Source organism: Rhamphochromis sp. 'chilingali', assembly GCF_963969265.1.
Source record: "Rhamphochromis sp. 'chilingali' genome assembly, chromosome: 19".
Lineage (NCBI taxonomy): Eukaryota > Metazoa > Chordata > Actinopteri > Cichliformes > Cichlidae > Rhamphochromis > Rhamphochromis sp. 'chilingali'.
In genome coordinates this window covers 13,434,880-13,457,767 of record NC_137946.1, presented here as the reverse complement: position 1 = coordinate 13,457,767, position 22,888 = coordinate 13,434,880, and the positions used below count along the sequence as shown (strand labels likewise).

At 39.9% G+C, this 22,888-nt stretch overlaps 1 protein-coding gene across 3 annotated transcripts in view; it reads left to right on the top strand.

The window, feature by feature from the left end:
* Positions 1–22,262, top strand: part of klhl13 (kelch-like family member 13) — a 43,459-nt gene extending 21,197 nt beyond the window's left edge. For all 3 annotated transcript variants that reach the window (XM_080867810.1, XM_080867811.1, XM_080867809.1), the window contains 6 exons: positions 7,066–7,207; positions 8,710–8,842; positions 10,553–10,749; positions 11,938–12,733; positions 16,268–16,381; positions 21,459–22,262. In XM_080867810.1, the coding sequence (XP_080723936.1) occupies positions 7,066–7,207; positions 8,710–8,842; positions 10,553–10,749; positions 11,938–12,733; positions 16,268–16,381; positions 21,459–21,946 (1,870 nt within the window). In that variant the 3' untranslated portion in view covers positions 21,947–22,262. The remainder of the gene's footprint in view (positions 1–7,065; positions 7,208–8,709; positions 8,843–10,552; positions 10,750–11,937; positions 12,734–16,267; positions 16,382–21,458) is intronic.
* Positions 22,263–22,888: the final 626 nt, after the last annotated feature.

Genomic DNA, 22,888 nt, shown 5'->3' with positions numbered 1-22,888 from the left:
AGTTTTGCATTCATCCACCCTCAGTGTTCAAAGGCTGAATGTGCTTCATGACCTGCTGAGTATTAAACTGTGAAATGAGTTTAGCGTTGAACTTGTGACAGCTTTTATTGAGCATAATCTTTCATACAAACACAACGCCACAATTAATACAGTGTTATATATTGCTATGTTTTAAAAAGTTCGTATGTGATTGTGCAAATGTTATATACGCATATAATATAGAAGCTTAGTAGAATTTATTTGAATGTAATAGTACTTTTATTCAAGATCAGAGAAAAAAATCCAACATAATATACATATTATTTTTGCGTTGGTCAGTGCTGCGTGCACTAAAGCTTTGTATCTTCAGACTGCTCAGGGATGCAGCTAGAGATTCAAGACTCCGTTCTCTGGTCTGTGAGGAAGAGCAGAACTTTTATGTGGGATGCTGTAGCTGTTGTCTTCTTTGTTTCGTTCCGGCAGCCACCAACACTCCTTTGTGGTTTGGACAACCCACTCTCTCCTCGCTGCCTGTCCGACTTACCACCTGACGGGGTAAATGTACCAGTACATCGCCTGTGCTCTGTGTCAGTGTGATTGTGACTATTGTTAAAGCCATCAGTATTTCGTGGTAATGGTGTTCCTGCTAGACATGGTCCATTATCATCCTTGTAAAATGTACCTTATTACCAATTCCATTCTCTCATTGTCATCTAAAAGATGGTGCTGTATTTAATTCTTAATCATTCATATGTAACAGACCTGTAGTAATATAGCTAGATCTCATATTTCTAGTTTTCCTTACCTCCTGTGGTGGTAGAGGTCTCCGTGTTTTTGTGCTTATTTTGTCTGTTTATGTATCCTCATTGGTCCTCCTACCAGCTCCTCAGTTCAGCATGTGAAAGGAATAACAATTAGATTCACCCTGACCTTCTCTTAATGTTTATCCATCATATATCCCAAATGTCTTTGGCCTAATCGTTTGAGTCTTCACAAAAAAGTCTACACAGGAATGTTAGTTTGCTGAAGTCTTTGTGGTGTGTTAAAGTGCAAAGATGTGAAGCGAAGTGAGGTGACAGAAAAGCCTGCCTGATGAAGCTTTTTGTGAGTTTGAGGTCAGCTCGGCTTATCAGAGCCTAAAGTTTCTCTGTGAAGAAAAGAGGAGAAAGTTTTCCGCCCACAACTCCTAAGCTAACTTTTTTAATTTTTTATTAGCACGAATAATGAGTCTAAAGATGAACAATAATGACTTTTAAACCAGATTAGGCAGCAAAAGCATTCAGTGACATTTTTATAGTATAGCAAGTTGAAACCCTTTTTTTTCCCACGTCCAACTGATCCAAAGTAATTGTTAATAATTCTGCATTTCCAGCCCTGTGTGCAGTTTTCCTTCACGGCAAAAAGATTCAGCATCTATAATTGTTGGTAAAGTTAATTACTGTGCAACAGTTACTATAAAAATAATTACTGAAAGATGGCTATTTACATTTCACACTAATGTACATCAAAAACATTACAATACCCAAGCAGACATTTAATTTCCATTCTGTGTTTGCAGACTAATGAATCTCTGCTCGCTTACATACTTTATTTGCTCACAGAGTAAAGCATAACAATAGCAGCAATCAGGCCAGTAATGAGCATTTTATTTTACTTAGTTAATGGTGTAGATCTTTTTTAAGTGACCATTTGATTTGTTGGGTCTTTAGTTGTGGAGTTCAGTAATTATTATGCATTTCTGAGTTTCTTTAATATGTGCAAGGTTAACGATCTAATGATTCACCATTTACTTATTCTGAAACCTAAAGGCAAAAATGCTGTATGTGTTTAAATGGCATTTTATTTCAAATGGCGAATCCTTTTTCTTTTTTTTTAATTGTAACTCAGGAGAGTGATCTTCCCTTTTTTATTATCATTTCAATCTTGATCTTTGTCAAAACCATCAAAACTACTGTCTTAATACAGTCTTTAACGTTGACAAAATGGTTTGCGGCCAGTGAAAGTAGACCAGTTCTGTCACATTGCTTGAGGTCAGTTATTCAGGTCAAATGAGCGGTATTGCAGGTGATTCGCCAGCCTGCAGCCTGTGATGTTTTTAAAAATAAAGACACTGTTTTAAAAAACAATGCATGTTGCACTTGTGGACTCATTCATGTGCAGTCCTGTGAAAAACCATGCTATATGAGTCTTTGCACAGTTCTGTAAATGCTGCATAGGGTTTGAAGTGAGACTCTGCAAGCTGATCCCTTATAGTTATGGTTCTCTCTGTTCTTGACTAATAATGGTAAGAATATAATTTTTATAGTGAAGTCCTTGCTGCAGCATCCAGTTTTTAATGCAAATCTTACCTTTGCTGAGAGGTGTGTTTTGTTTTTTTTGTTTTGTTTTTTCAATTTTGGGTTAACTATTGTGAAAAAGGAGACCTATTTGAGTTACACATCACAAGAAAATAGTCTCTAAAAAGTAAAACAACAACAACCAAACAAAAAAAACAAAAAAACAAGTAGTCCCCCCATAAGGACTGCTTAAGAGGGTAAGTAGCAACAAGATACTGTTAATCAAACGTACTCAATTAACGGATAATGAGCCTCTGTGAGTATCTGTATAATAACAGAAAATTTGGCAGTTTTCTGTACAAAAGCTCAAATCCAGCAAATTTACCCCAAAGTCAGACTTTGCGGTGCTCAGATTTTTGCAGAAACCCCAAGAGCTGCTTGTCTGACTCAATTAGTATGTTTAGTGTTAAAGTTTGTGATGTTACAGTTAGAAAAAGAATGGCAAATGGACTGGAACTAGTTTGGTTTTTCTGCTACAACTCTCATTCACCCAATCACCTATACATTGTTACAGTGCCTTTATCTATACCTAATCACTATTGTATCAATTTACACATGTACACTGTGATGAATGGATCAGGGGCAATTTGAGCTTCAATATCTTTCCCAAGGATACTTTGACATATAGACTGTAGGAGCAACTCTACTACCTAAACCACAAGCGCTCTGGAGCCCTTTGTACACGGACCATTCAGCAGAAACTGGCTTCCACATAAGAAAAATAGGAGAACACTAGTATTGTTTAAACATGCATGCATGTATAATCTGTACCAATATCAAAGCAAACTTTGATAGAAGCAGGTGTGAATAATTATTTCGGCCTTTTAGCATTCATTACATCCTTTCTGTGAATTGCATCTGTTTTCCCCTTAGCCCACCCATCCATTTTCTTCTGCTTATCCAATTCAGGGTGATGGGGGTGGTTGGAGCCTATTATAGCTGCCATATGGTGAGCAGAGAGAGCAGGGTACAGCCTGGACAGGTCACCAGGGCTAACACAGACAGCCACACACACACACACCTGTGGGCAATTTAGAATCACCAGTTAACCTAACCCTACTAATTGCATGTCTGTGGACTGTGGGAGGAAGCCAGAGAGAATCCATGCAGACACGGGGAGATGATACAAATAGATGGCAGATTTAAAAACCCGAGTTCTCCCCTGTTCTTTTTCTTTCCCCCCACAAAAGAGATGTCATCAAAGTGTTTTTCTTTTTCATGACATGTTCAGTGTCCTGAAGAATTAGAATCACAGCAAAATACCTAGCTTTAACTATCTCGTTTCTTCTAATCAGATGTACCATGTTGTGCTACCAAATCTTTATGTAACAGATGAACACACCATCACACTTGATTACTCCTATAATAGACCTGCATCAAAAGCTTTAATGGATGTACAATTTACATAAGCAATGTTCTGCCTACTTATTACTGATGTACATAACGTTATATGAGATCAGTCTTAAAATAGATATGCATGTAATGCAGACGGAGGCAAGTGTTATATTCCCAACTTACTTTACCAGCTGGGACTATGTTTTCTTTATTTATGATTAAGTAAAAACCAGACATGTTAGAGATGCTGAGGAAATCTGAAGACTAGATGACTGGTTATTAGACTGAGCAGCTCACTTTTTGCTGTGATCAGAGTTGCTATACGAATATTGCTGCTAAGTAGAAAACAGACATATTTAGGAGACTCTCAATATCAAGAGCGTTCTTTAATTATTCATTGTGGGTGTGTAGTTTTCCGTATACTTAAAAAGAATAACTGTACACCCTCCTCTGTGTGTATGTTTATCTATCTGTTATTGGGACAGACATAAACTGTTTTTCAGTTTAAATGTGAAGCAATTTTAAAATATTACCTCCACCTAAATATGCCCCATTAATTTAATTTCATACATATGAAAGAAGAGCGTGACACTCAGCGGCTCACCCAGCCTTTTTATTAACATGTAAAAGCTATGTTTTATTCAGTGACGTTGAATAACAGCCCATCAAAGCACAGGGAACATTTACTCACAAATGGGAAAACCACTCCACTACCCACAAAAAATAAATAAATAAATTTTTAAAAAATCAAGCGCTCAGCCAGACAAGAACTTCAAATTACTTCCATTAGTCTCGTATATCTGACAAGCACTGCCTGCTTATGGGGTCTGTTTGAAGACGCAAATTCACTTCTATGCTGAGCCAGACATTTTTGTGGGGTGAAAAAAAAAAAAGGATTTCTAACCAGGCCAGTATTCGTCTGAAAATTAACACTGTTTGAGGCCCCAATTGCACATTAATTGCTGTTTATGTCATCTCAATATAGTGCATGGAGAATAGAAATAATATTTTAAGCCTAGTTTTCATTCTGTGTTAGAAATACAGATTTTTAATTGGCTACTGTGGACGCAGACTTGGCAAAGAAAGTTTTGTTTCTTTCCCATTAAAACAACTGCCCTTATTCAATCACATCATTGTTTTTATTGTCGGATTGTCATCATGTTCTTGCTTTTCTAGAAATGCAAGACAGGTGTTTCCGATTCTTTTGCAAACTGTTAATGCCAAAGTCAGCTGTTTTTTGTTTTGTTTTTGTGTTTGTTTTGTTTTTGGTACTTGGAGTAGAAAAGCAATCCAAATGATTTGCTTATGATATACACTATAGAGCTGTGTTGCTTGATAGCAAATGTTAGTATTGTTCTTCTTTTGATCCACAGCTCTTGTACCCAAATGAGCTTCATTCTCTAATGTCAGTTTTGTCTGAACAAAATGTACTCGTATCCCGAGAGTATCTGCCTTGGGGATCTGAGTCACACTTGCCGTCTTTCCATGTTCACCCTCTATGGAGCAGTTAGGGACTTTACACCCTATTACATCACATGTCGAGGTCGTAGTTGTATCTGAATTTTCATCCTTTTACACATTCATAGATTATAACAAAATGCTAAATTATCGTGCTCCCACGGCGCTGACTTTTTTCTCACAGACGGCTGCTGCAAGATTTCCCAGAGGACTCTTACTGTGTAGGATCCACGAAAGGATAAATGGCTCAGACATTATGCAAAACAACAACAAAAAAGCCCCAAAACTTTCATTTGCTTCAATCATCATTAGCAGTATTTTGTATCCTATCTTTTTTCCCCTCCCTAAGCTCTGAAACCTGAGAAATAATCACTGGACATGTAATATGCTTTCACCATTAGTCACATTATTTCTATTTAATGATCTTTTTCAGTGCTGCGCAGCTCATTTAAATTCATTAGAAGCTTTCTTCTTTTCATTTCCTCATTAAATTTCAAGAGATGATGCATTACATAGCTGTGATACCCATCAGCATCCAGCTTGACTCAAAAAACAGCTTAAGTGTCACTAAGTCTACATCGGGCGGTATTCTTGTTTGTTTATCACTTAGCCATTGCAGTTAGCTCATTTTTTTTTGTGCACTGCAGAAAAATCCTTCAATGTCAACTTGAAGCCAGGCGCTTCACTTTCACCTTCACACTTACTTTTTCAAATATTTTGGTGTAATAATGTGTTTTGTGACACTCCGTGGCCTCCAGAGGTTTCAGTGTTTGTAAGAAATGTGCAATACTAAAAAACCTTGCACGAAGAAAAGAAGAGGGGAGTGGAAGGAAGGTGAGCTGCTGCTGAATGTATTGGAAGACAGGATGCAGTTGTCAGTGGCGAATCCATTTGCAAACTTTATGTCCATGTGTATTTCACTGAGATGTATATTCTTGCCATTTTAACATGATGGAGGCTCTAGATTGAAGGTGCTAGAGGTTGTCCAGAATGAAATCTATTCATCATCCAGGGACAATTCAGGGAGCTTCTCTTCATAATTTAAATATTGACTGTGTACTGTGGGAAATGGTGTATGTCTCCATTTATATAGTGATATTATCCTGTCTGTGTCTTGTTCACAAGCACACACTGGTGGCAGGAATCTACCAGGCACGGTGCTTTCCTGACCACTGGGACCAATTAGGAGTTTAGCCTCTTGTCCAAGGTCACTTTGACAGGTGGACAGAAGGAGCTTGGGATTGAACCGTTATACCACATCCACCTAAGTGGAAATCTTCAGTTCTGGCAAAAGGGCTCGTATACTGTGGCTACAGCAAATATCCACATCACATTTCATGTAAATTAGGGCAGAGGTCATTTTGGCACCGTGTTGAATATTCATGCCAGATCCTGCTGATGTTAGTGCTGGTGGTGTGACACAGACATATGTGCCTATAACTTGTTCATCTATACAACTAAAGAGGATAATGAAGGCTGTGAATATGACATTGGGATTTCAAAGCTTGTTTTTTTTCCACAGAATGTTTAGTGCATATCATTGCATGTTCATTTAAGTGCTAATTAACAAAAGTTAGAACGGATGCAATGTCAGCCTTGGGTATTTCACAATGTTTTACTGATATTATGGAGAAACATTTCTTGCATATTAGTATATTCTCATGGAATTCATGAGCAGCTTTTTAAGACTCGGGAGTGGCCTAGAGCTGGAGTCTGGTTGGTTAGAGCTTCGGGAAGATCATTGTACCTCGTTCACTTCCTTTGCCACAATTTCCCTCGCTGATTCAGTCTAACAATTAAGCTACCGCCGCCCAAAATGTCCTTAAGCAGTGTCACTTTGAAAATGCATCTGTCCTACTTTCCAGAAGCTAAAATTAGAGGGAAATGTGCATTTGCTACCCGTTTGAAGTTAAAAAAAGAAAAAAAAAAGAAAAACTTATTTCCTTTTTCCTATTAGATCCCTCGTGGAGGACGACGACGCTCACATGAAAGTTGCTCTGGGCTATGGTGATATGGGCATCTCTGCTCACCTTCAGGCATCAAAGACTGGAAACACTCGATTTTTCACAAGCAACACGCACAGCTCAGTGGTTCTTCAGGTGAGAGTGCAGAAACATAGAGAAAACAAAGTGTAGAGTCAAATATCACCTTCGTCTGATAATAACATTAATGTTTGGCCTTACCATTTCTTTGGCGATCTCGTGAGTAGTTTCTATAGCTCTGCTCACAGGTGTTTGCAGATTGCAGGCCAGCAAGATGTTGAATATTTGTTTTAATTGGATTTCTTTGAAGATTAAAAACTGTTAACATTGCGGTATCACACAACATAAGGGAATTGATACCATGGATTCCTGGGCACAGTTTAATATCTCGTCTCGTGTTTCAGTAATAATCCAAAACAGTTGGGATTTGGTGTCTATGTAATTTGATGTAAGGGGTGAGCGCAACCTGATTTACTGTTGATGAAAAATATAACAAAAGCTCACTCATCTTGTACATACACAACCGCCCCCCCCCCCCCCCCCCCAAAAAAAAAAAAAAAGTCAGGAAGCTGCATAAATGTTACAGTTGGTGGCAGCTTTGGCATGTCACCGCTGATTGGTGCAAAGTGAAGATCAGCCTAAAGTTGTGCAAGTGAGTGCTGGCATCATGCTGTTTGCTGCAACAGCAATAACTGTCCTTCGTCATCGGCTCTCACTGAAAATGAATGGCCGTTGGCTGCTTTTGCAGCTCATTAATCTTTTGCTGCCACAGCACAGTAAGGGAATGCTAATGATTTTTCTAGCCTGATGTGATCGTACACCCTGATTATAGAATCTGTTAGTCTCAATTAGGTGGTGCATTTGGAAGCATCCACCAAAAAACCCGCCCACTGATTATTGCAGGGGTTGTGAGTCGGTATGTGTTATACAGGTTTTTGTTTTTTTTTGTTTAATTCAATTTCGTTTTATTAAATAGCGCCAAATCACAGTAACTGTCGCCTCAAGGCGGTTTTTGGCTTGCACATTCTTAGTGCAACCCGCCATAACCATAATCAGAAGTGGTAGTCAGCTGGTAGGTTGTGAAATCAGGCGTTGGGTGAATAAGTGCAATATCCACTTATGAATTAAAGTGTGTTCGCCCATGTTTAGTGTAGGTAGTGCCTTTTAGCTGTAACTTTGCATCAGGTTTCTATGCCAACAAGAGAAAAAAATCCCTGTAATTCTAAACATGTCACTTTGAACCAGTTGTGCGTAAGAAAGCCAAGAAAATATGAAGGCAACAATCAAGTCGGTCAGCTCCAGCTCAAGACTAGAGTGCTGTCCCGTATCATTTCAGGTCCATGAGCTCATGTCTGACAGGCCGTTGCTGACGGCATTTTGTTTTTATCCTCACTGAACCATACAAGTTCATTGTGTTGAGCCCTAAAGCAGTGACTGCTTTTTCCTTTTTTGGCAGCAGCCGTATTTGAAAGTTTTAGTATTGATGTTTTTCATCAGGCTTTGTCTAAGCCGAGATCTTCTTCTTGGGAGTAAAATCAGAGCTGTTCAGGTGCTCTAAGCTCAGGGTCAGCAACAAACCTCTCTCTCTTTCATGTTTTTTTTTTTTTTTCCTCTTTAAGGGATTTGACCAGCTGAGGATAGAGGGATTGCTCTGTGATGTCACATTGGTGGCTGGCGACTGTGATGAAGCTTTTCCTGTGCACCGTGCAATGATGGCCTCCTCCTCCGACTATTTCAAAGCCATGTTCACAGGTTGGTCTACAAGCCCTTACTCCAGCCAAACCACGATGTAGAATTTTGTGATATTTGTGACAGTGGCACAGGCATTTAAGTACTCTATATCTCTGTATTTTCCACTAAATTGCTTTCTTTTCATGAGGATTTCTGTTTCTACACAGTGGCAGTCATGTTGCTAGAATTTTGCATTGTGAATAAATTACTCAAATTGACCTTGTGCCCTCATCCCTCCAGTACTGAGCATATATTCATATTATAAAACCAGCTTGTTTGAGCCATTGTTATGCATTCATGTTCATGGTCATTTGTGCTGGCAATGAATATAAATGACCTACTTGCCTGTTTCATCTCCTTTGTGCACTGTATGCAGAGGCAGAAGAACCTTGAGCTCTTTTTAAGTACATAGAGAGTGTTTGTGTGGTATTTTCAGGAATAACAGACTGCAAAAAATTTTCTTCGTTCACTTTCGGATAACAAAGATATCTGGGCAATTAAACTGAAAGCTTTTAATCTGACGCAGGGAAAACGAGTAGCACAGATGTTGTCAGAGAACGCAACCTTACTGCACTGAATTTATCTTGTATTAACCCGTAGGTGTTTACTTTCATGACTCAAGCTTTGATGGGCAACTTGTCATCAAGTAACATTATGTTCTATATGATGAGCAGTGCACATGAATTTCTTTTTCTTTGTTTGGTCCAGATTAGCTTGCGAAATATAACGGAACAGAGGAAAGCTTTTTGTTTTGTCTTATTTTACTAATGAGTTAGCTTAGGGCTGTGCGATATGACCAAAATCTCATATCCCGATATAAGAATTCTATTGTCTGATAACGATATAAATCACAAAAATGTAACATTTTCTGTAAATTCTGTGAATCTCGGGCAGCTCGACTTGCAGAAAGTGTTTCCAGCTGCGGGTCATGTAGCTGGAGTCTATACAAACTATACATTTTTAGACATAAGTTGTAAAGGCCGCCGTTTTTTTTTTTTTTTGTGAGTATTTATTACACGGTGTGCTGCGGGGGAAAACCTGTTCTAACGGTTGAGTCCAAGGTTTATTTTTTAGCACCTGGCGGCTCTTTTTTTAATTCTCATCCGTAAATAATCTGCTCTTTCACGTGATTCAGTTTATTTTGAAAAGTCTCAACAGGATCTTGAGCTTTATTGTGAAAGATTTATGTGGAACATAAACAAGCAGACACGTGAAGGTGTTACCGTCGCTGTTGCTAAAATAAATGCATAAAAACAGGCGCTTGTCCATCTGTAGTGTGGTTGTGTGGTTATATAAAATATAAGAGAAAGAGAGAACTTTTAAGAAATTAATATAGCCACTACAGTGACCATCAAAACGATGAAAAAATATTGCCGTAAACAGTTTATTTTGCGACACCACGAAACAAACGATAGCGTAAAATGAAACGATAGACGTTTTTAAATCGTCATCCGATATATATCGTTATATCGAACAGCCTTAAGTTAGCTTATTAGTGAAAAGGGAATGCTCTGAGTGTAATGTTGAACAAAAGTGCTCCCTTATGCTTACTATTCTTGGTGACATAAGTCATTTGACTGTAAAAACATTGGTATTGACATTTGCATCTACGTGACGTGTGCATATATTAGCTTTTATTCTTTTGAATAAAAAAAACTATCTGAGTTGAACCATATAAAGATACTATATGTTCAGTTAGTTTCTTCTTTCCCTTACTCTCCTCTGGTGCAGGTGGAATGAAAGAACAGGATTTAATGTGTATCAAGCTGCATGGAGTAAACCGAATAGGCCTCAAGAAGATTATTGACTTTATCTACACGGCAAAGTTGTCACTCAACATGGAGAATCTGCAAGACACACTTGAGGCAGCCAGCTTCTTACAAATCCTTCCAGTGCTGGACTTTTGCAAGGTCTTTCTCATCTCTGGGGTAAGGAAATTCTCACAAAAGTTGTGTTTTTACAGCTATCCTGCAGCTTTTAAGTTAGCTTATTGTCTGAATTAACTGGATATAAAATTTGAAACTTTTTTTCATAAACATTGTGTCATTTTAAACAAATTCCATCTAATCCACAAGTACAAGCTGCAATAGTTGCACACTCTTACTATTTGCACATCCTCTACAGAGAAAATAGCAAAGTAGAGTATGACAAGAGGGCCACCTCAATGCCAACCACATATATTCAATTTGTGTAATGTACTTGGATATTTATGATTTCAAAATATTGTATCTATTAGAGCTGTTTTGTTATATTTTCTAACTTTGTAATTTAATTTAATTTAATTTAATATATTTTAGTTTAGTTACTATTCTTGGTGTCTTTGACTGTGACCACATCATTTCATCAGGGATTAAAAAAGTATCTTGATTCTGAATATTTTGGATTTGAACTGGTGGGAAAGTTGTGAGAGCATGCCTGTGAGGCAGGGTAAGAGCAAAAAACCAAAGACTTATTTTAAATGAAGAAAAAGTACGTTTGAAGAACAATTTTGTTTACGGGTTGTGCTTGTTGTACAGAGTCAAGAGAAATCAGCTTTTAATTATAATTTCAACTGTTAATATGTCTGCCTGCTTTCATTAGCTAAAGTTATCATGCAGTGACTATTAATGCTGACAGCAAAGTGTTTAAAAATGTATGTACTTGTTTTTTTCTTTAATGCAGTGCAGCAATCTGTTTTTACTGATAAATTTATCAAGGTGTATTAAAGCTGGTTTTCTTGCCAACTGTCTGAAAACCCACGTTTTTTACATTTAAAGTGATATAAAATGGACAAAAGCAGCAGAGTCAGTTGACATCTGCTGTGTGTTAAATTGCTAAAGCACTGATTCTTTGTAATGAGACTTCTTTCCCTTGAGCTGAGAATTAGTCAATATCATAGCATATTCTTTCATTTATGTTTCATTCACTGGGACTTGAAACTAGCAAAAGGCCCGTAAATTCACAGAGCAAGGGACTGAGGACATTTTTCCATAGATTTCTATACAACTAAAGGAATGACCAATTGTAGGCCAAGAGTTTGTTTTACTTTCCAAGGGCTGTAAGCTACATCCATCCTTTTCTTTTCACGCTTACTTGCAGCTTTCCAAGATTTTTTACTTGTTTTTTTTTCTGTCAAGGTTTCTCTGGACAACTGTGTAGAAGTGGGACGCATTGCCAACACATACAACCTCACAGAGGTGGATAAATACGTCAACAATTTCATCCTGAAGAACTTTCCCTCATTGCTGGGCACGGGGGAGTTTGTCAAGCTACCATTTGAACGCTTGGCTTTTGTACTGTCCAGTAACAGCTTAAAACACTGCACTGAGTTGGACCTGTTCAAGGCGGCTTGCCGCTGGCTACGCTTTGAAGACAGCCGTATGGACTATGCCCCAAAGCTCATGAAGAACATCCGCTTTCCTCTCATGAACCCGCAGGATCTCATCAATCACGTGCAGACTGTGGACTTTATGCGTACGGACAACACCTGTGTCAACCTTCTCCTGGAAGCTAGCAACTACCAAATGATGCCCTACATGCAGCCAGTTATGCAGTCAGAACGGACAGCCATCCGCTCAGACAGTGCCCACCTGGTCACTCTGGGTGGTGTTCTGCGCCAGCAGCTTGTTGTGAGCAAGGAGCTGCGTCTCTTTGATGAGAGGGCTCACGAATGGAAGGCGCTGGCGCCCATGGACGCACCTCGTTACCAACACGGCATTGCGGTCATCGGCAACTTTCTCTATGTTGTGGGTGGCCAAAGCAATTACGACACCAAAGGCAAAACAGCAGTGGACACGGTGTTCCGATATGACCCTCGCTACAACAAATGGATCCAGGTGGCATGCCTTAATGAGAAACGTACCTTCTTCCACCTCAGTGCACTCAAGGGACACCTCTACGCTGTCGGTGGAAGGAATGCTGCAGGGGAGCTTGGTGAGTTTATTTCCCCCACTTGTTTGCTTTTGTTTCCTTTTAAGCAACAACAGGGGCCTTTAATTAATATTGTATGAGATTTTACACTTTTAATATGAGAGAGCAGTGTGAGAAAGAATGAGCGCTTTAATAAGGCTGCAAGCATACCGACGCCAAGTAATCAAGAGCCGTGCATACACATCATTTGCTGTTTCAACATGTCGCACACATAATGTGTGTGTAATTTAATAAAATTTAGAGGATGGGCACATTATCACAAACACCCTCCCAATCGAATGTAATCCATTACAAAAGCATTTCAGCACATGCAGAATCAATTTCAGTCATCGCAGCCTCAGAGAAGTGTCATGGTTTTTGATGAGGTGTTGTTTAGGGTGTCATAATATATCATGAATAAAATAAGTTTAGATTTTTTTCTCTCTCCGTGTAATAAATTGCAGTGCAATACAACAAAGCCACAGCCTACGCTGATGCAGTCTTAACAAAGTCACAGTGTTTCTATTTGTTCAGAGCTGTGGTAGGTACATAACATTGAACTGTAGGTGATGAGATACAGCTGAAGTTGGCACACAAACTGTGCCTGCAGGGAGGATTAAATAAAGAGGTGGATACATGTTGCCAGTGGCGTTTTCCGTGATTAAAAAGGGAAGAAAAAAAAAAAAAAGCGGGTCATATCAGATCAACTTGTATCAGTAATCTGATGCTTTTACAAGCTTTTTGGTTCACATTTCATCCCTCTGGTGGAAAGACGAAAGCCAACAGATGTATTTATACATTTATATCTAGTCTTTGTAATTTGGTTGTTGATGCTGAGTAACCAATCTGCAATCTCTGCACCAACTGTAGACCACAGAGAGGTGCCACCCAGTACTTAAATTCAGCTCTGTAGCTGCAGTGGACAGAGAGAGGCTACTGTGGAAGCAGTCTGGGTTATAATTAGACCAAAAAACACAGCACCAGTTCACTGTCAGTCTACACAGCTGCCTCTTCCTTCTTTACGTTTCACTGCCCTTTAACTGCATGCGGTTAGGCCTCCATGTTTTTCTGGATGTGCCCCTTTTATTATATTTGTTTGCTCTGGGTAGATCACGAGGGTGTGGTTTTTCTGTTACGTCAGAAATGCCTAGATTTTAAAAGAAAATCTTCACGACATAGAAACGAATATTTAGAATATACTTGCAGACCTGAGTGTTGCATGGATTTTAGTTTTGTGCTGCTTTTATATTTTCAAAAGGATGTAACAAAGATGCACGTACTTACTAATTCTAGTTCACCATGTTGTAAACCCTTTTATAGCTCTTGCACAATAACAGCTCAGTCTTTTAATATAAAAATAAGACTGCATCAGGCACCTATATATGCTTTAATTGAAAAAGAAGCAAAATGTACAGGTCTCGCTGTATGTCACCACAAGCTGCCAGTTTTTAAAATTATTATTCTATTTTCTATTTTCTATTTCTATTGTTGTGGTGAAGAACTTGTAGAAAGAAAAAAAATCCATGCTAATTACAAATGTGACCTTTCCAGCTTACAGAAGAAAATCATACATTGAATACATTTCAAGGTTTAAATGCAATTTATAATTTCTTTATTGAGAAGTTGCTTGTGATGAATTCCATTTTCAGCAACTTTGCAGTTTAGATACGGTCAGCACAACTGTGCTATTTCCATCAAGTTGGTGTGAGAGTTTGTATACTGCTGAAGGTCACTTTGATAATAGTCGTTGAGCAAGCAGACCTAGGTATCCACTGATTTCCTTGGTGAGACTTATCCAGCTGGTCCAGAGGTGACTCACAATCCTTGTGAGGGAACATTGGATTACCAGGATTTCTAAACTTATTGATGATACATTTAAATTTGTTCTGACTCATTTATGAAGAAACACAATGTGAGTGAACTAATAACACAATGGTTTAATCATTTACAGTGCAGGCTGGAAAAGACCGGCTCCTGAGCTGAGTAACTAACAGGAGCTCCTCTATAACCCCATATACTTCAGTGGCTTATGAGTCTTGTAAAATGAGGAGGAATTTTGAAGGACTGCACTAAACAAAAATCTTGATCTATTTCTATAATGATATGATTGAACAAAACTCACAAGCTTATACTATTCAGACTATAAAAGCTGTTGTGACGCTGATTTTCTTGTGAGCTTGGGTTTATTGTTTTCTCTCATCACCGAGCGTTCTCAAAGCTTCAGGGAATGCACTGCTGCCCTGGAAATTTCTTCATTGAAATTTAGCAGTGCGACAGACTGGCGACCTGTCCAGGGTGTACCCTGCCTCTCACCCTAAGACAGCTGGGATAGGCTCCAGCCCTCCAGCCCCCCCCCCCCCCCCCCCCCCCCCCCCGCCACCCTGAAAAAGGATAAGCAGAAGCGAATGGATGGATGGATGGAAATTTTGAATTCATTCTTCCCTACACTATTGTAAGGCACCCAGGCCTCAGGTAGCAAAGCATCCCTGAATAATGATACCACCTCCACTATGCCTTACAGCTTTGGTGTTTGTTTCAGGAATGAAAAGAGTTTAAGCAGGTTGTAGAGATTCGTTTTGCAGGTAACGTTGGGCTCATTTCCACCGTTTCTATTGGGATGTACTCTGTATTTAAGTCTGTTTGTGCTTAACTGTCTCAGTTGTAATTTTTGCAGGTAGCTGCTTCTGGAAAGTGGAGCAACAGTCCTGATTGTTCAGAATTTTTCCTCACTCATGTCTTTAGAAATACCTGTGTAGCCTTTCCCAGCTCAGTGTACTCCTGTAGCACTCTTCTGAGGTTCTGTGAAAGTTCATTGAAGCATGTTTATGGGGATTGGCTCATCTACAACCTACATTTCCAGACTCCGTAATTGGAGCACCTCACTTCAAATACTTTCTTCAGCAAGTTCAATCCAGAAATGTCGAAAACTGGATCCCAGATATAGTGAACGCAGAAATGATGAAACAGATCAGCCACTGGTGAAACCCATTTTATTTGCCAGGAAGCCTGGAGCAAGTCAACAGGGGAATTATGGGACTGTAACCCATAATAAATGGAGAAATTCTGGTAATTCTTAGTAGTTCACAAATCTTTGTCATAAATGTTAACAAGCTCTAGTGAAATGGAAACGTGTGATTCTGCATTGTTAAACTGTGGTGTTTGATGTGAAGGTAAATCATTACCCTTCTCCATCAATGCAGTGATCATACATGTTGATGGACCCTGGCTGGCTGGCTGGTTTTGGGGTTCCCAGCCAGCAATTATCAGCCTGTGAGCATCTGATATGAACCCTAAGGTCCCCTTTCTGATTTCTCTGATATTTTATAGAACCATCAGACACCTTAAGATGAAAGCTCGAACAATCTCACTATTTCCTGCACAGTCAGTGCATTCAGAGCTGGTGGGGATGTGTACTCTCTATTTAAATCCTTGTTTTAGCTCCCACGCTGAGACCCTCCAAGGCCTCATTTGCTGCTGTTTGTCCTCCTTAGTTGTGTCTTGACCTACTTTCTACTAATACAGTCTTTTTTTTCTCTTTTTTTCATCTGTTTCTTCAAGCTACTGTGGAGTGCTACAACCCAAGGACAAATGAATGGACATACGTTGCCAAAATGAATGAGCCACATTATGGCCACGCTGGGACGGTGTACGGTGGTTATATGTATATTTCAGGTAAGTGGCTCCAGGGAGTTTTGAGTTTATTATCGGCTTAAATAAATAGAGATGTAATGTTGCATGACTGGGTAAGAGTTGTTTTTTTTAATTGCATGTTTTAAAGTTACAATAGCAATAAATTTTATTCTCTGAATGTGTTATAGAACTGCAAGGTGGGGTCACAATAGTATCTCATTTTAGACAAACCGTACATAGAGTTCTGGAGTTATATGTGAGTCAGGATTTTTCTGACAGCCTGTTAATGCTAGGTATTTTTATCTTTCAAACTTCATATAAAGAAAGTGTCTTTCACACTTCCAGACTTTTGCAAATCTTTCCTCACACTTTATTCATCTATGCTGAGCATGCTTTTGGAGCCTGCGAGGGTTCAACACTTAGGGCAGATGGCGGACACTGAGAATTGGGCCTTCAGCCAGCCAGTACTTTCTCTTTAGGTGACACCTGGGCACTTGTTCACTTAATACGACGGAAAACAAATCCTGCAGTATGGAGATGAGCCCTAGTTTCTTAGTGTGACTAATCCAGAGAGGTGCTACAAAAGATGGGGAACGGTGGTGGTGGTGGAGGGGGATTGGGAAGGATGGAGCAAAGTAGAGGACTAGAGCCTGTGTAGGAGGTGTAACACAGAAGAGACTGTAATAATCCCTCCTGGCCATGGGTACTATGATCCATCTGCAACACATGAGCAAAAAAATTGTTTTATGCAAAAATATTTTAAAAAATAGATAATGGTTTTCAGCATTGTTTTTTTTTTTTTTTTTTAATATATATATATAGAAGGGGAGATAGAAGTAACAATCAGAATGGAAATGGTGTTGGTATTTTGATCCTTTAATCCTCCTGAATATGAATACATTATGAACACCAACACTTACATAGTTGCATTAAACGCATATTGTACTTACAGTGCCACCTGGGAAACTTTAGCTAATGAAAATAAAATATTGAAATGCTCTCTAGCAGCAATATACTAGCAGCAGTATTAAACCAATTTACAGTCTGAGGTGTTGACCAGCTTGCATGCAGTTTTATTAGATCCAGCAGTGTGATCACTGTGCACACAAGCCGTGAATTCAATCCACAGACCTGCAAATGTTTGCCGGTGTTAGATGGTCCTACAGAAGGCACCTCACATTCTCTATCACATTGGTTCCAGTTATCTTTCATGTTTAGCTGGAAAAAATTGCCACATTAAAAGTACATGCAGCCCCTTTGATTTGATTTTTATATCACCGAACTCTGACGTGCTGGAAAGAGGCCAAAAGCTAAGGACTACCTCCACACATGAGTACTATCAGGGTTTATATAAACAATTTTTAATTAGTTAATATTTCACATTATCAGGGAGAAGAACTGGGGCATGTTTGGGATCACACAGATCACAAGATTTGGCAGACCTAATATTAGAGTGGAGCCGAGATGAAAGCCACACATTTTACTTTTTAATATAACTAAAGTGAAATGATGAATAACAAAACGGTCACGGCCTGAGCTAATCTGCTGGTAGCCAGCTGTATGAATCGCTTCGCCCCTGGCAGTACTTTCCACTTCGTAGCGTTTATTTCCACTTTTTGATAGTCTAATGGCTTATCCTTTGTGTGTGTGTGTGTGTACGTTTGTGTGTTGGTCTCATGTTTCAGAGATACAATCAATCACAGTTCAGCAGTCTTGTAAATTCTGCTATTGTAACAGCTGGCTGTGCACCTGTGACAGCTGAAAATATGTGTCAGGGAAAATGAACGCTTGCGTTACACGATCAAGCTGGTCAGGCAGTTTTCTGAGTACAGCTGTGGGTTATAACACAACAGCGTGTTTTCAAGTGCCTTTAATGCCCACGGCACAGGTAAACGAGCATTACCCATTAGTGCAGTTTTGTTCCGGCGAGTCCCTGCTGTAGCGTCCGCGGTCTCAGAGGTTACAGTCGCGCTGTGCAAGGTGACCCGAGCTAGAGTGCACTTCTGTGTCTAGCTGTCACAGTACATCAGGTCACATTCTCCGGCTGTGCTGCTGCGCTGTCTGAAGGTATTCTGTCAGCTGGATGAGCCTGACGAATGCACTCAGCCCACAGACCATCACGGCTCAAGTGGTGTGACAGAGTTCAGACACAAGCACTGAAAACGGCACAGAGCAACGCTGCTGCTGGTCCACATTCCTATCGAGAGATTAAGACCCTTTGGTTTTACTATTACACTTTTTCCGAGTGTTCTGATGATTTGTGTGTGATTGTTGCTTCACTGACTGGGGATTTTTGAGGTTTTCACAACTCGCTAGTTGTCTGCTAATGGTGTTTTTATGTAAAGAAAAAAATGTTGATGTAAATCTCATGGTTGAGATTTTTTTTTTTTTTTTTTTTCCTCCATTAAAGATGATTATATTTGATCATTTTATATTTTAAAAATCTAAAGTACTCTCTGCTTTAATTCATCTATGCTGAACATGCATTTAATGTCAGTGAGAGCTGACAGTAATCTCAAATGGATATGGTTCTGTACTGCAAACCTTCTTTCTTCAGGTTACTTTGAAAAGTGAGAAGAGGGTAAAAATTGGAGCTCAAGATTTTTCATTTTCTTTCATCATCCCTTTCTAGCCTCTTTATTTTAATGTCAGTGTCTATTTATTTTAAACCGTCTCGCAGTAAAACTGATCAATATATGGACGTGCTTCCTTCAGATCAGGATATTTTCTAGTGTAAAAATCTGCTGGGCTGAATGTGCTTTTTGATTCTTAGCTTACATGTGTGTTTATATTTAATTTCTTTGCATTAATAGTGACATTTCTGCACTAAGCTTGTACTGGCCTGCAAAGTTGTTTGGATAAATTGAAATAGTTGAAAGTGGTCATTTGAAAGATGGTTAAGAAAGATTCCTTTTCATATTTTTTCTTATTTCTGACAGTCTGCTAGGTATTTGTATGTTTGAACTCGCTACATCATTTAAAAACACTGTCTTTCACACTTACAGATTTATGCTAATCATTCCTCACACCTTTGATTCATCTGTGCTGAACATGCATTTGAAGTCTGTTTGGGCTCAGTGCAGAGAACTGACGGTGCTCACGAATATTAGGTTTCCAAATGGTGATGTCCTGTGATGGCTCCACATTGAATCATATGAAATGTTGGTCGTATTGACATAGTTGCTGCTCTCGTGATATAATGGAGGTGTTGGTTAAGACGGTTACAGCGTAGCTCCTCTGCCTTTTTTGTGTGGAGTTATGAAGTGAATTTAAAAAATAAGGGGCTTCTGCTTAAAACCTTAAGAGAAAGTGTGTTGAATTTCATTGTATGACTTAAAACCCAGAAGTGATGACCCATAATGGCTCATAACTGTCTGAAATTTCAATTTGCTGCTCACCTCAAGAGTAAATAACTGTCTATTTTATCAGGAATAGTGAATAGAGGGAACAGGGGAGCCATTTAGAGCTCATATTCCTGCAGGGACTAATAGTCAGAGTGAGATGTCATACGGCTGTAAAATGAACTTGACAGTACGACTTCAAGAGGGTGATTATGCTCAATGGAGAAACGCAAGTGACTGAAAGTATTTTGCATGACACAGAGGCCATAAATGCAAACCTCTCCATTCTTCAAGCCACTCTGAAAAGTGAGAAGAAAGTAAAAACTGGTTTCATCAAGCCTGCGCTGCCTTTTGTATGTTAATGTCAGTCTACATATATTTTAAACCACTCTGCAGTAACGCTAATCAATACATGGATACATAGAGAGCCCATATGTAACGATCTAACTCATTATGGGGTATTTTTGGAATCTGCTAAGCCCCCTCCCCACCTCCCCGTCTATTTCACATCATTTCTGTGAGTCCCACATATGTTGGCACTGATTCAACCAGGTTGCTGGTTTTACAAGGGGACTCTGCAGTTGTTTTATATCTGCATGGCTGAGCAGGGAAATGTTTTGGCGTGGTAAAACAAGGGCATATGTAGCAGACATTATGAACAATATCGCAGTCTGCCCTAAGGTGCCTATGGAAGGGCAAAAGCTCCTCGGCAAGTTTGTCAGAGCTGGGATCAATTTGGCAAAATCTTGTCTGCTCTTAGTGTCTCTCTAATGGCGCTGATTAGACAAAGATACTGGAAAACTGATCAGACATTATTGTATTAGGGAAAGGCCAAAGCTATTGAACTGAATCAAAATAGCAGCACACTCCCTTGAGAGGTATTACAAGGAGGCTATTTTGACTCCAGCACTGTTCTCTTGTCAGGGTTTTAATAGCTGATTTGCTCCGTGGACTACTTGGATAAGGAAAACGGATGGTGAGGCCATCTTTGAACCTGATCAGCTAAGGGGTTGCTCCATCAGAGATCTGAGTCATGGCAGCTGAATAGACGGCTTAGGCCTGAACAATAAACCGAGCGCACGATCACTGGGCAGCAAGAAAAGAGGGTTACTGCCTGTATTCGGCGTGCTATGCAAATCTTCACTGGATTTGCTCCTAGTCAATCTGCCTGGGGGGGAGGGGTAGGCTGGCTTCCACCCAAATGCATGCTGGGATTGTGTTCCTCTTTATTTTAAGCCTTCCCTGTAGACATGTCCTGTTTTTTTTGTTTTTTTTTTGGTTGTGTTTTTTTCCCTCCTTCCCCACTTTCCCTCAGCATTGTGTGTTGCGGTGTCTACAGACTGTTTGCGTGAATGCGCGTGCATGCGTGGAAGCTTTGTAATGGTGTTCCACTTTGTACTGAGCGCTCCTCATCAGCATTATTTCATGTTGTGGAAAAGAGGCTGAAAAGCTATTGATGTCACCTCGGTTTGTGAAATCAGTGTTTAGCCTGCAAATTGGCAGGTGGGTTCGAGTGAAGGTGTGGAAAAAGGGGATCAAAGAGAAGTCAGAGGTCTTTTTTTTTTGTTTTTGTTTTTTTTTTTGTTTTTTTTTTTAATGTGCGGCCTTCCAGCGTCAGAGCTGGCTGATGCTCCACATTGCCCAGATGAATAAAAAGGTTGGCTGACTTGAGCGAACGAGTCATTAATCTGTCTGAGTGACAGCTTCTCCCAACTAATGAGCCTTGAGCCCTAATTTCCATGCTCTTGTTTCATTTTATATTTTTTTTCTTGCTGCAGGTGGAATCACTCACGACACTTTTCAGAAGGAGCTGATGTGCTTTGACCCGGATGCCGATAAATGGACTCAGAAAGCGCCCATGACGACAGTTCGCGGCCTCCACTGCATGTGCACGGTGGGCGACCGTCTTTACGTGATCGGAGGCAATCATTTCAGGGGCACCAGCGACTACGACGACGTCCTCAGCTGCGAATACTACTCCCCCGCCCTCGACTTGTGGACACCTATCGCCGCCATGTTGCGAGGTCAGAGCGACGTGGGCGTGGCCGTGTTTGAGAATAAGATTTACGTGGTGGGCGGCTACTCGTGGAACAATAGGTGCATGGTGGAAATAGTACAGAAGTACGACCCCGAGAAAGACGAATGGCACAAAGTTTTCGACTTGCCCGAGTCACTGGGGGGGATCCGAGCCTGCACACTCACAGTTTTCCCCCCTGATGATATGTCGGGCTCACCCTCCAGAGAGTCGCCGCTTTCAGCACCTTGATGAGCAAAGGGGGTGAGCCCTACTCCGCTCATACCCCCGTAACCCTTCCCCACCCCCCGACAGCCCCCCTCAACAAACACACCTTATAGACTTTGTTTGCACTTCCTTTATGGACAACATCTGTACTGCATCCCAAATTACCCCCCCAAGTCCACATCCCCTAAAGCTGTGCAGAACCCCGCCTCCCACATCTGCGTGATGAAACCTACATACCAACATGGTTTGGCAACCTAATTACATGTTAATTTTGCATACTTGGTATATTTTGGCAGGAAAAAAAACAACAACAACAAAAAAAACAACCTCCACTTGAAAAGTGACTTTGCAAATCAACTTTTCTACCTGATGTCCAGACTTTTCTTATGTCTCGTTTCTTTTGGTGTTCTACCTTGAGATGTTGACTACCACACTGACTCTCTCTTCTAGTCTATGCCAGGTTAGATGCAGGTGACGCCCTCCTCAGACAGCAAACGCATAGGGACCGATGAGCTTTTGAAAGACAAGTGGTTTTTAACTCAGGGGTTGGCCCAGGCCCCATCTTCGTCTCTCTTGCAGTTTCACTTCTTTCCTGCTGTTGGTATGAAACTGTTAACAAAAATGGTGTTTTCTAAATTTAATAAACATAATTTTGAAAGTAATCAAATATTGTCCTCTTCACTGGCTACAGCTTGAAGTTGCACGTATCCAGGTCGTATTTTGATGTCTGAGTGAATCTAAAATCTCTTATACAGGATTCATGATCATTAATCAGCTGAGAGAGAGTTGGCTTCCTTTGTTGCTTTGTAAACTTGTCTGTAATGAATGAGCTGTGAATGACGTGAAGGAAAAGATCAATCAGTCTGTTTGTGGGGAACGATGACTTCGCTTTTATACTGCGGAGCTGGACTGTATGCAGTAAAGGATAACCGCAGACATAGAGTGTGATTTTTCTTTTTAGAGCCA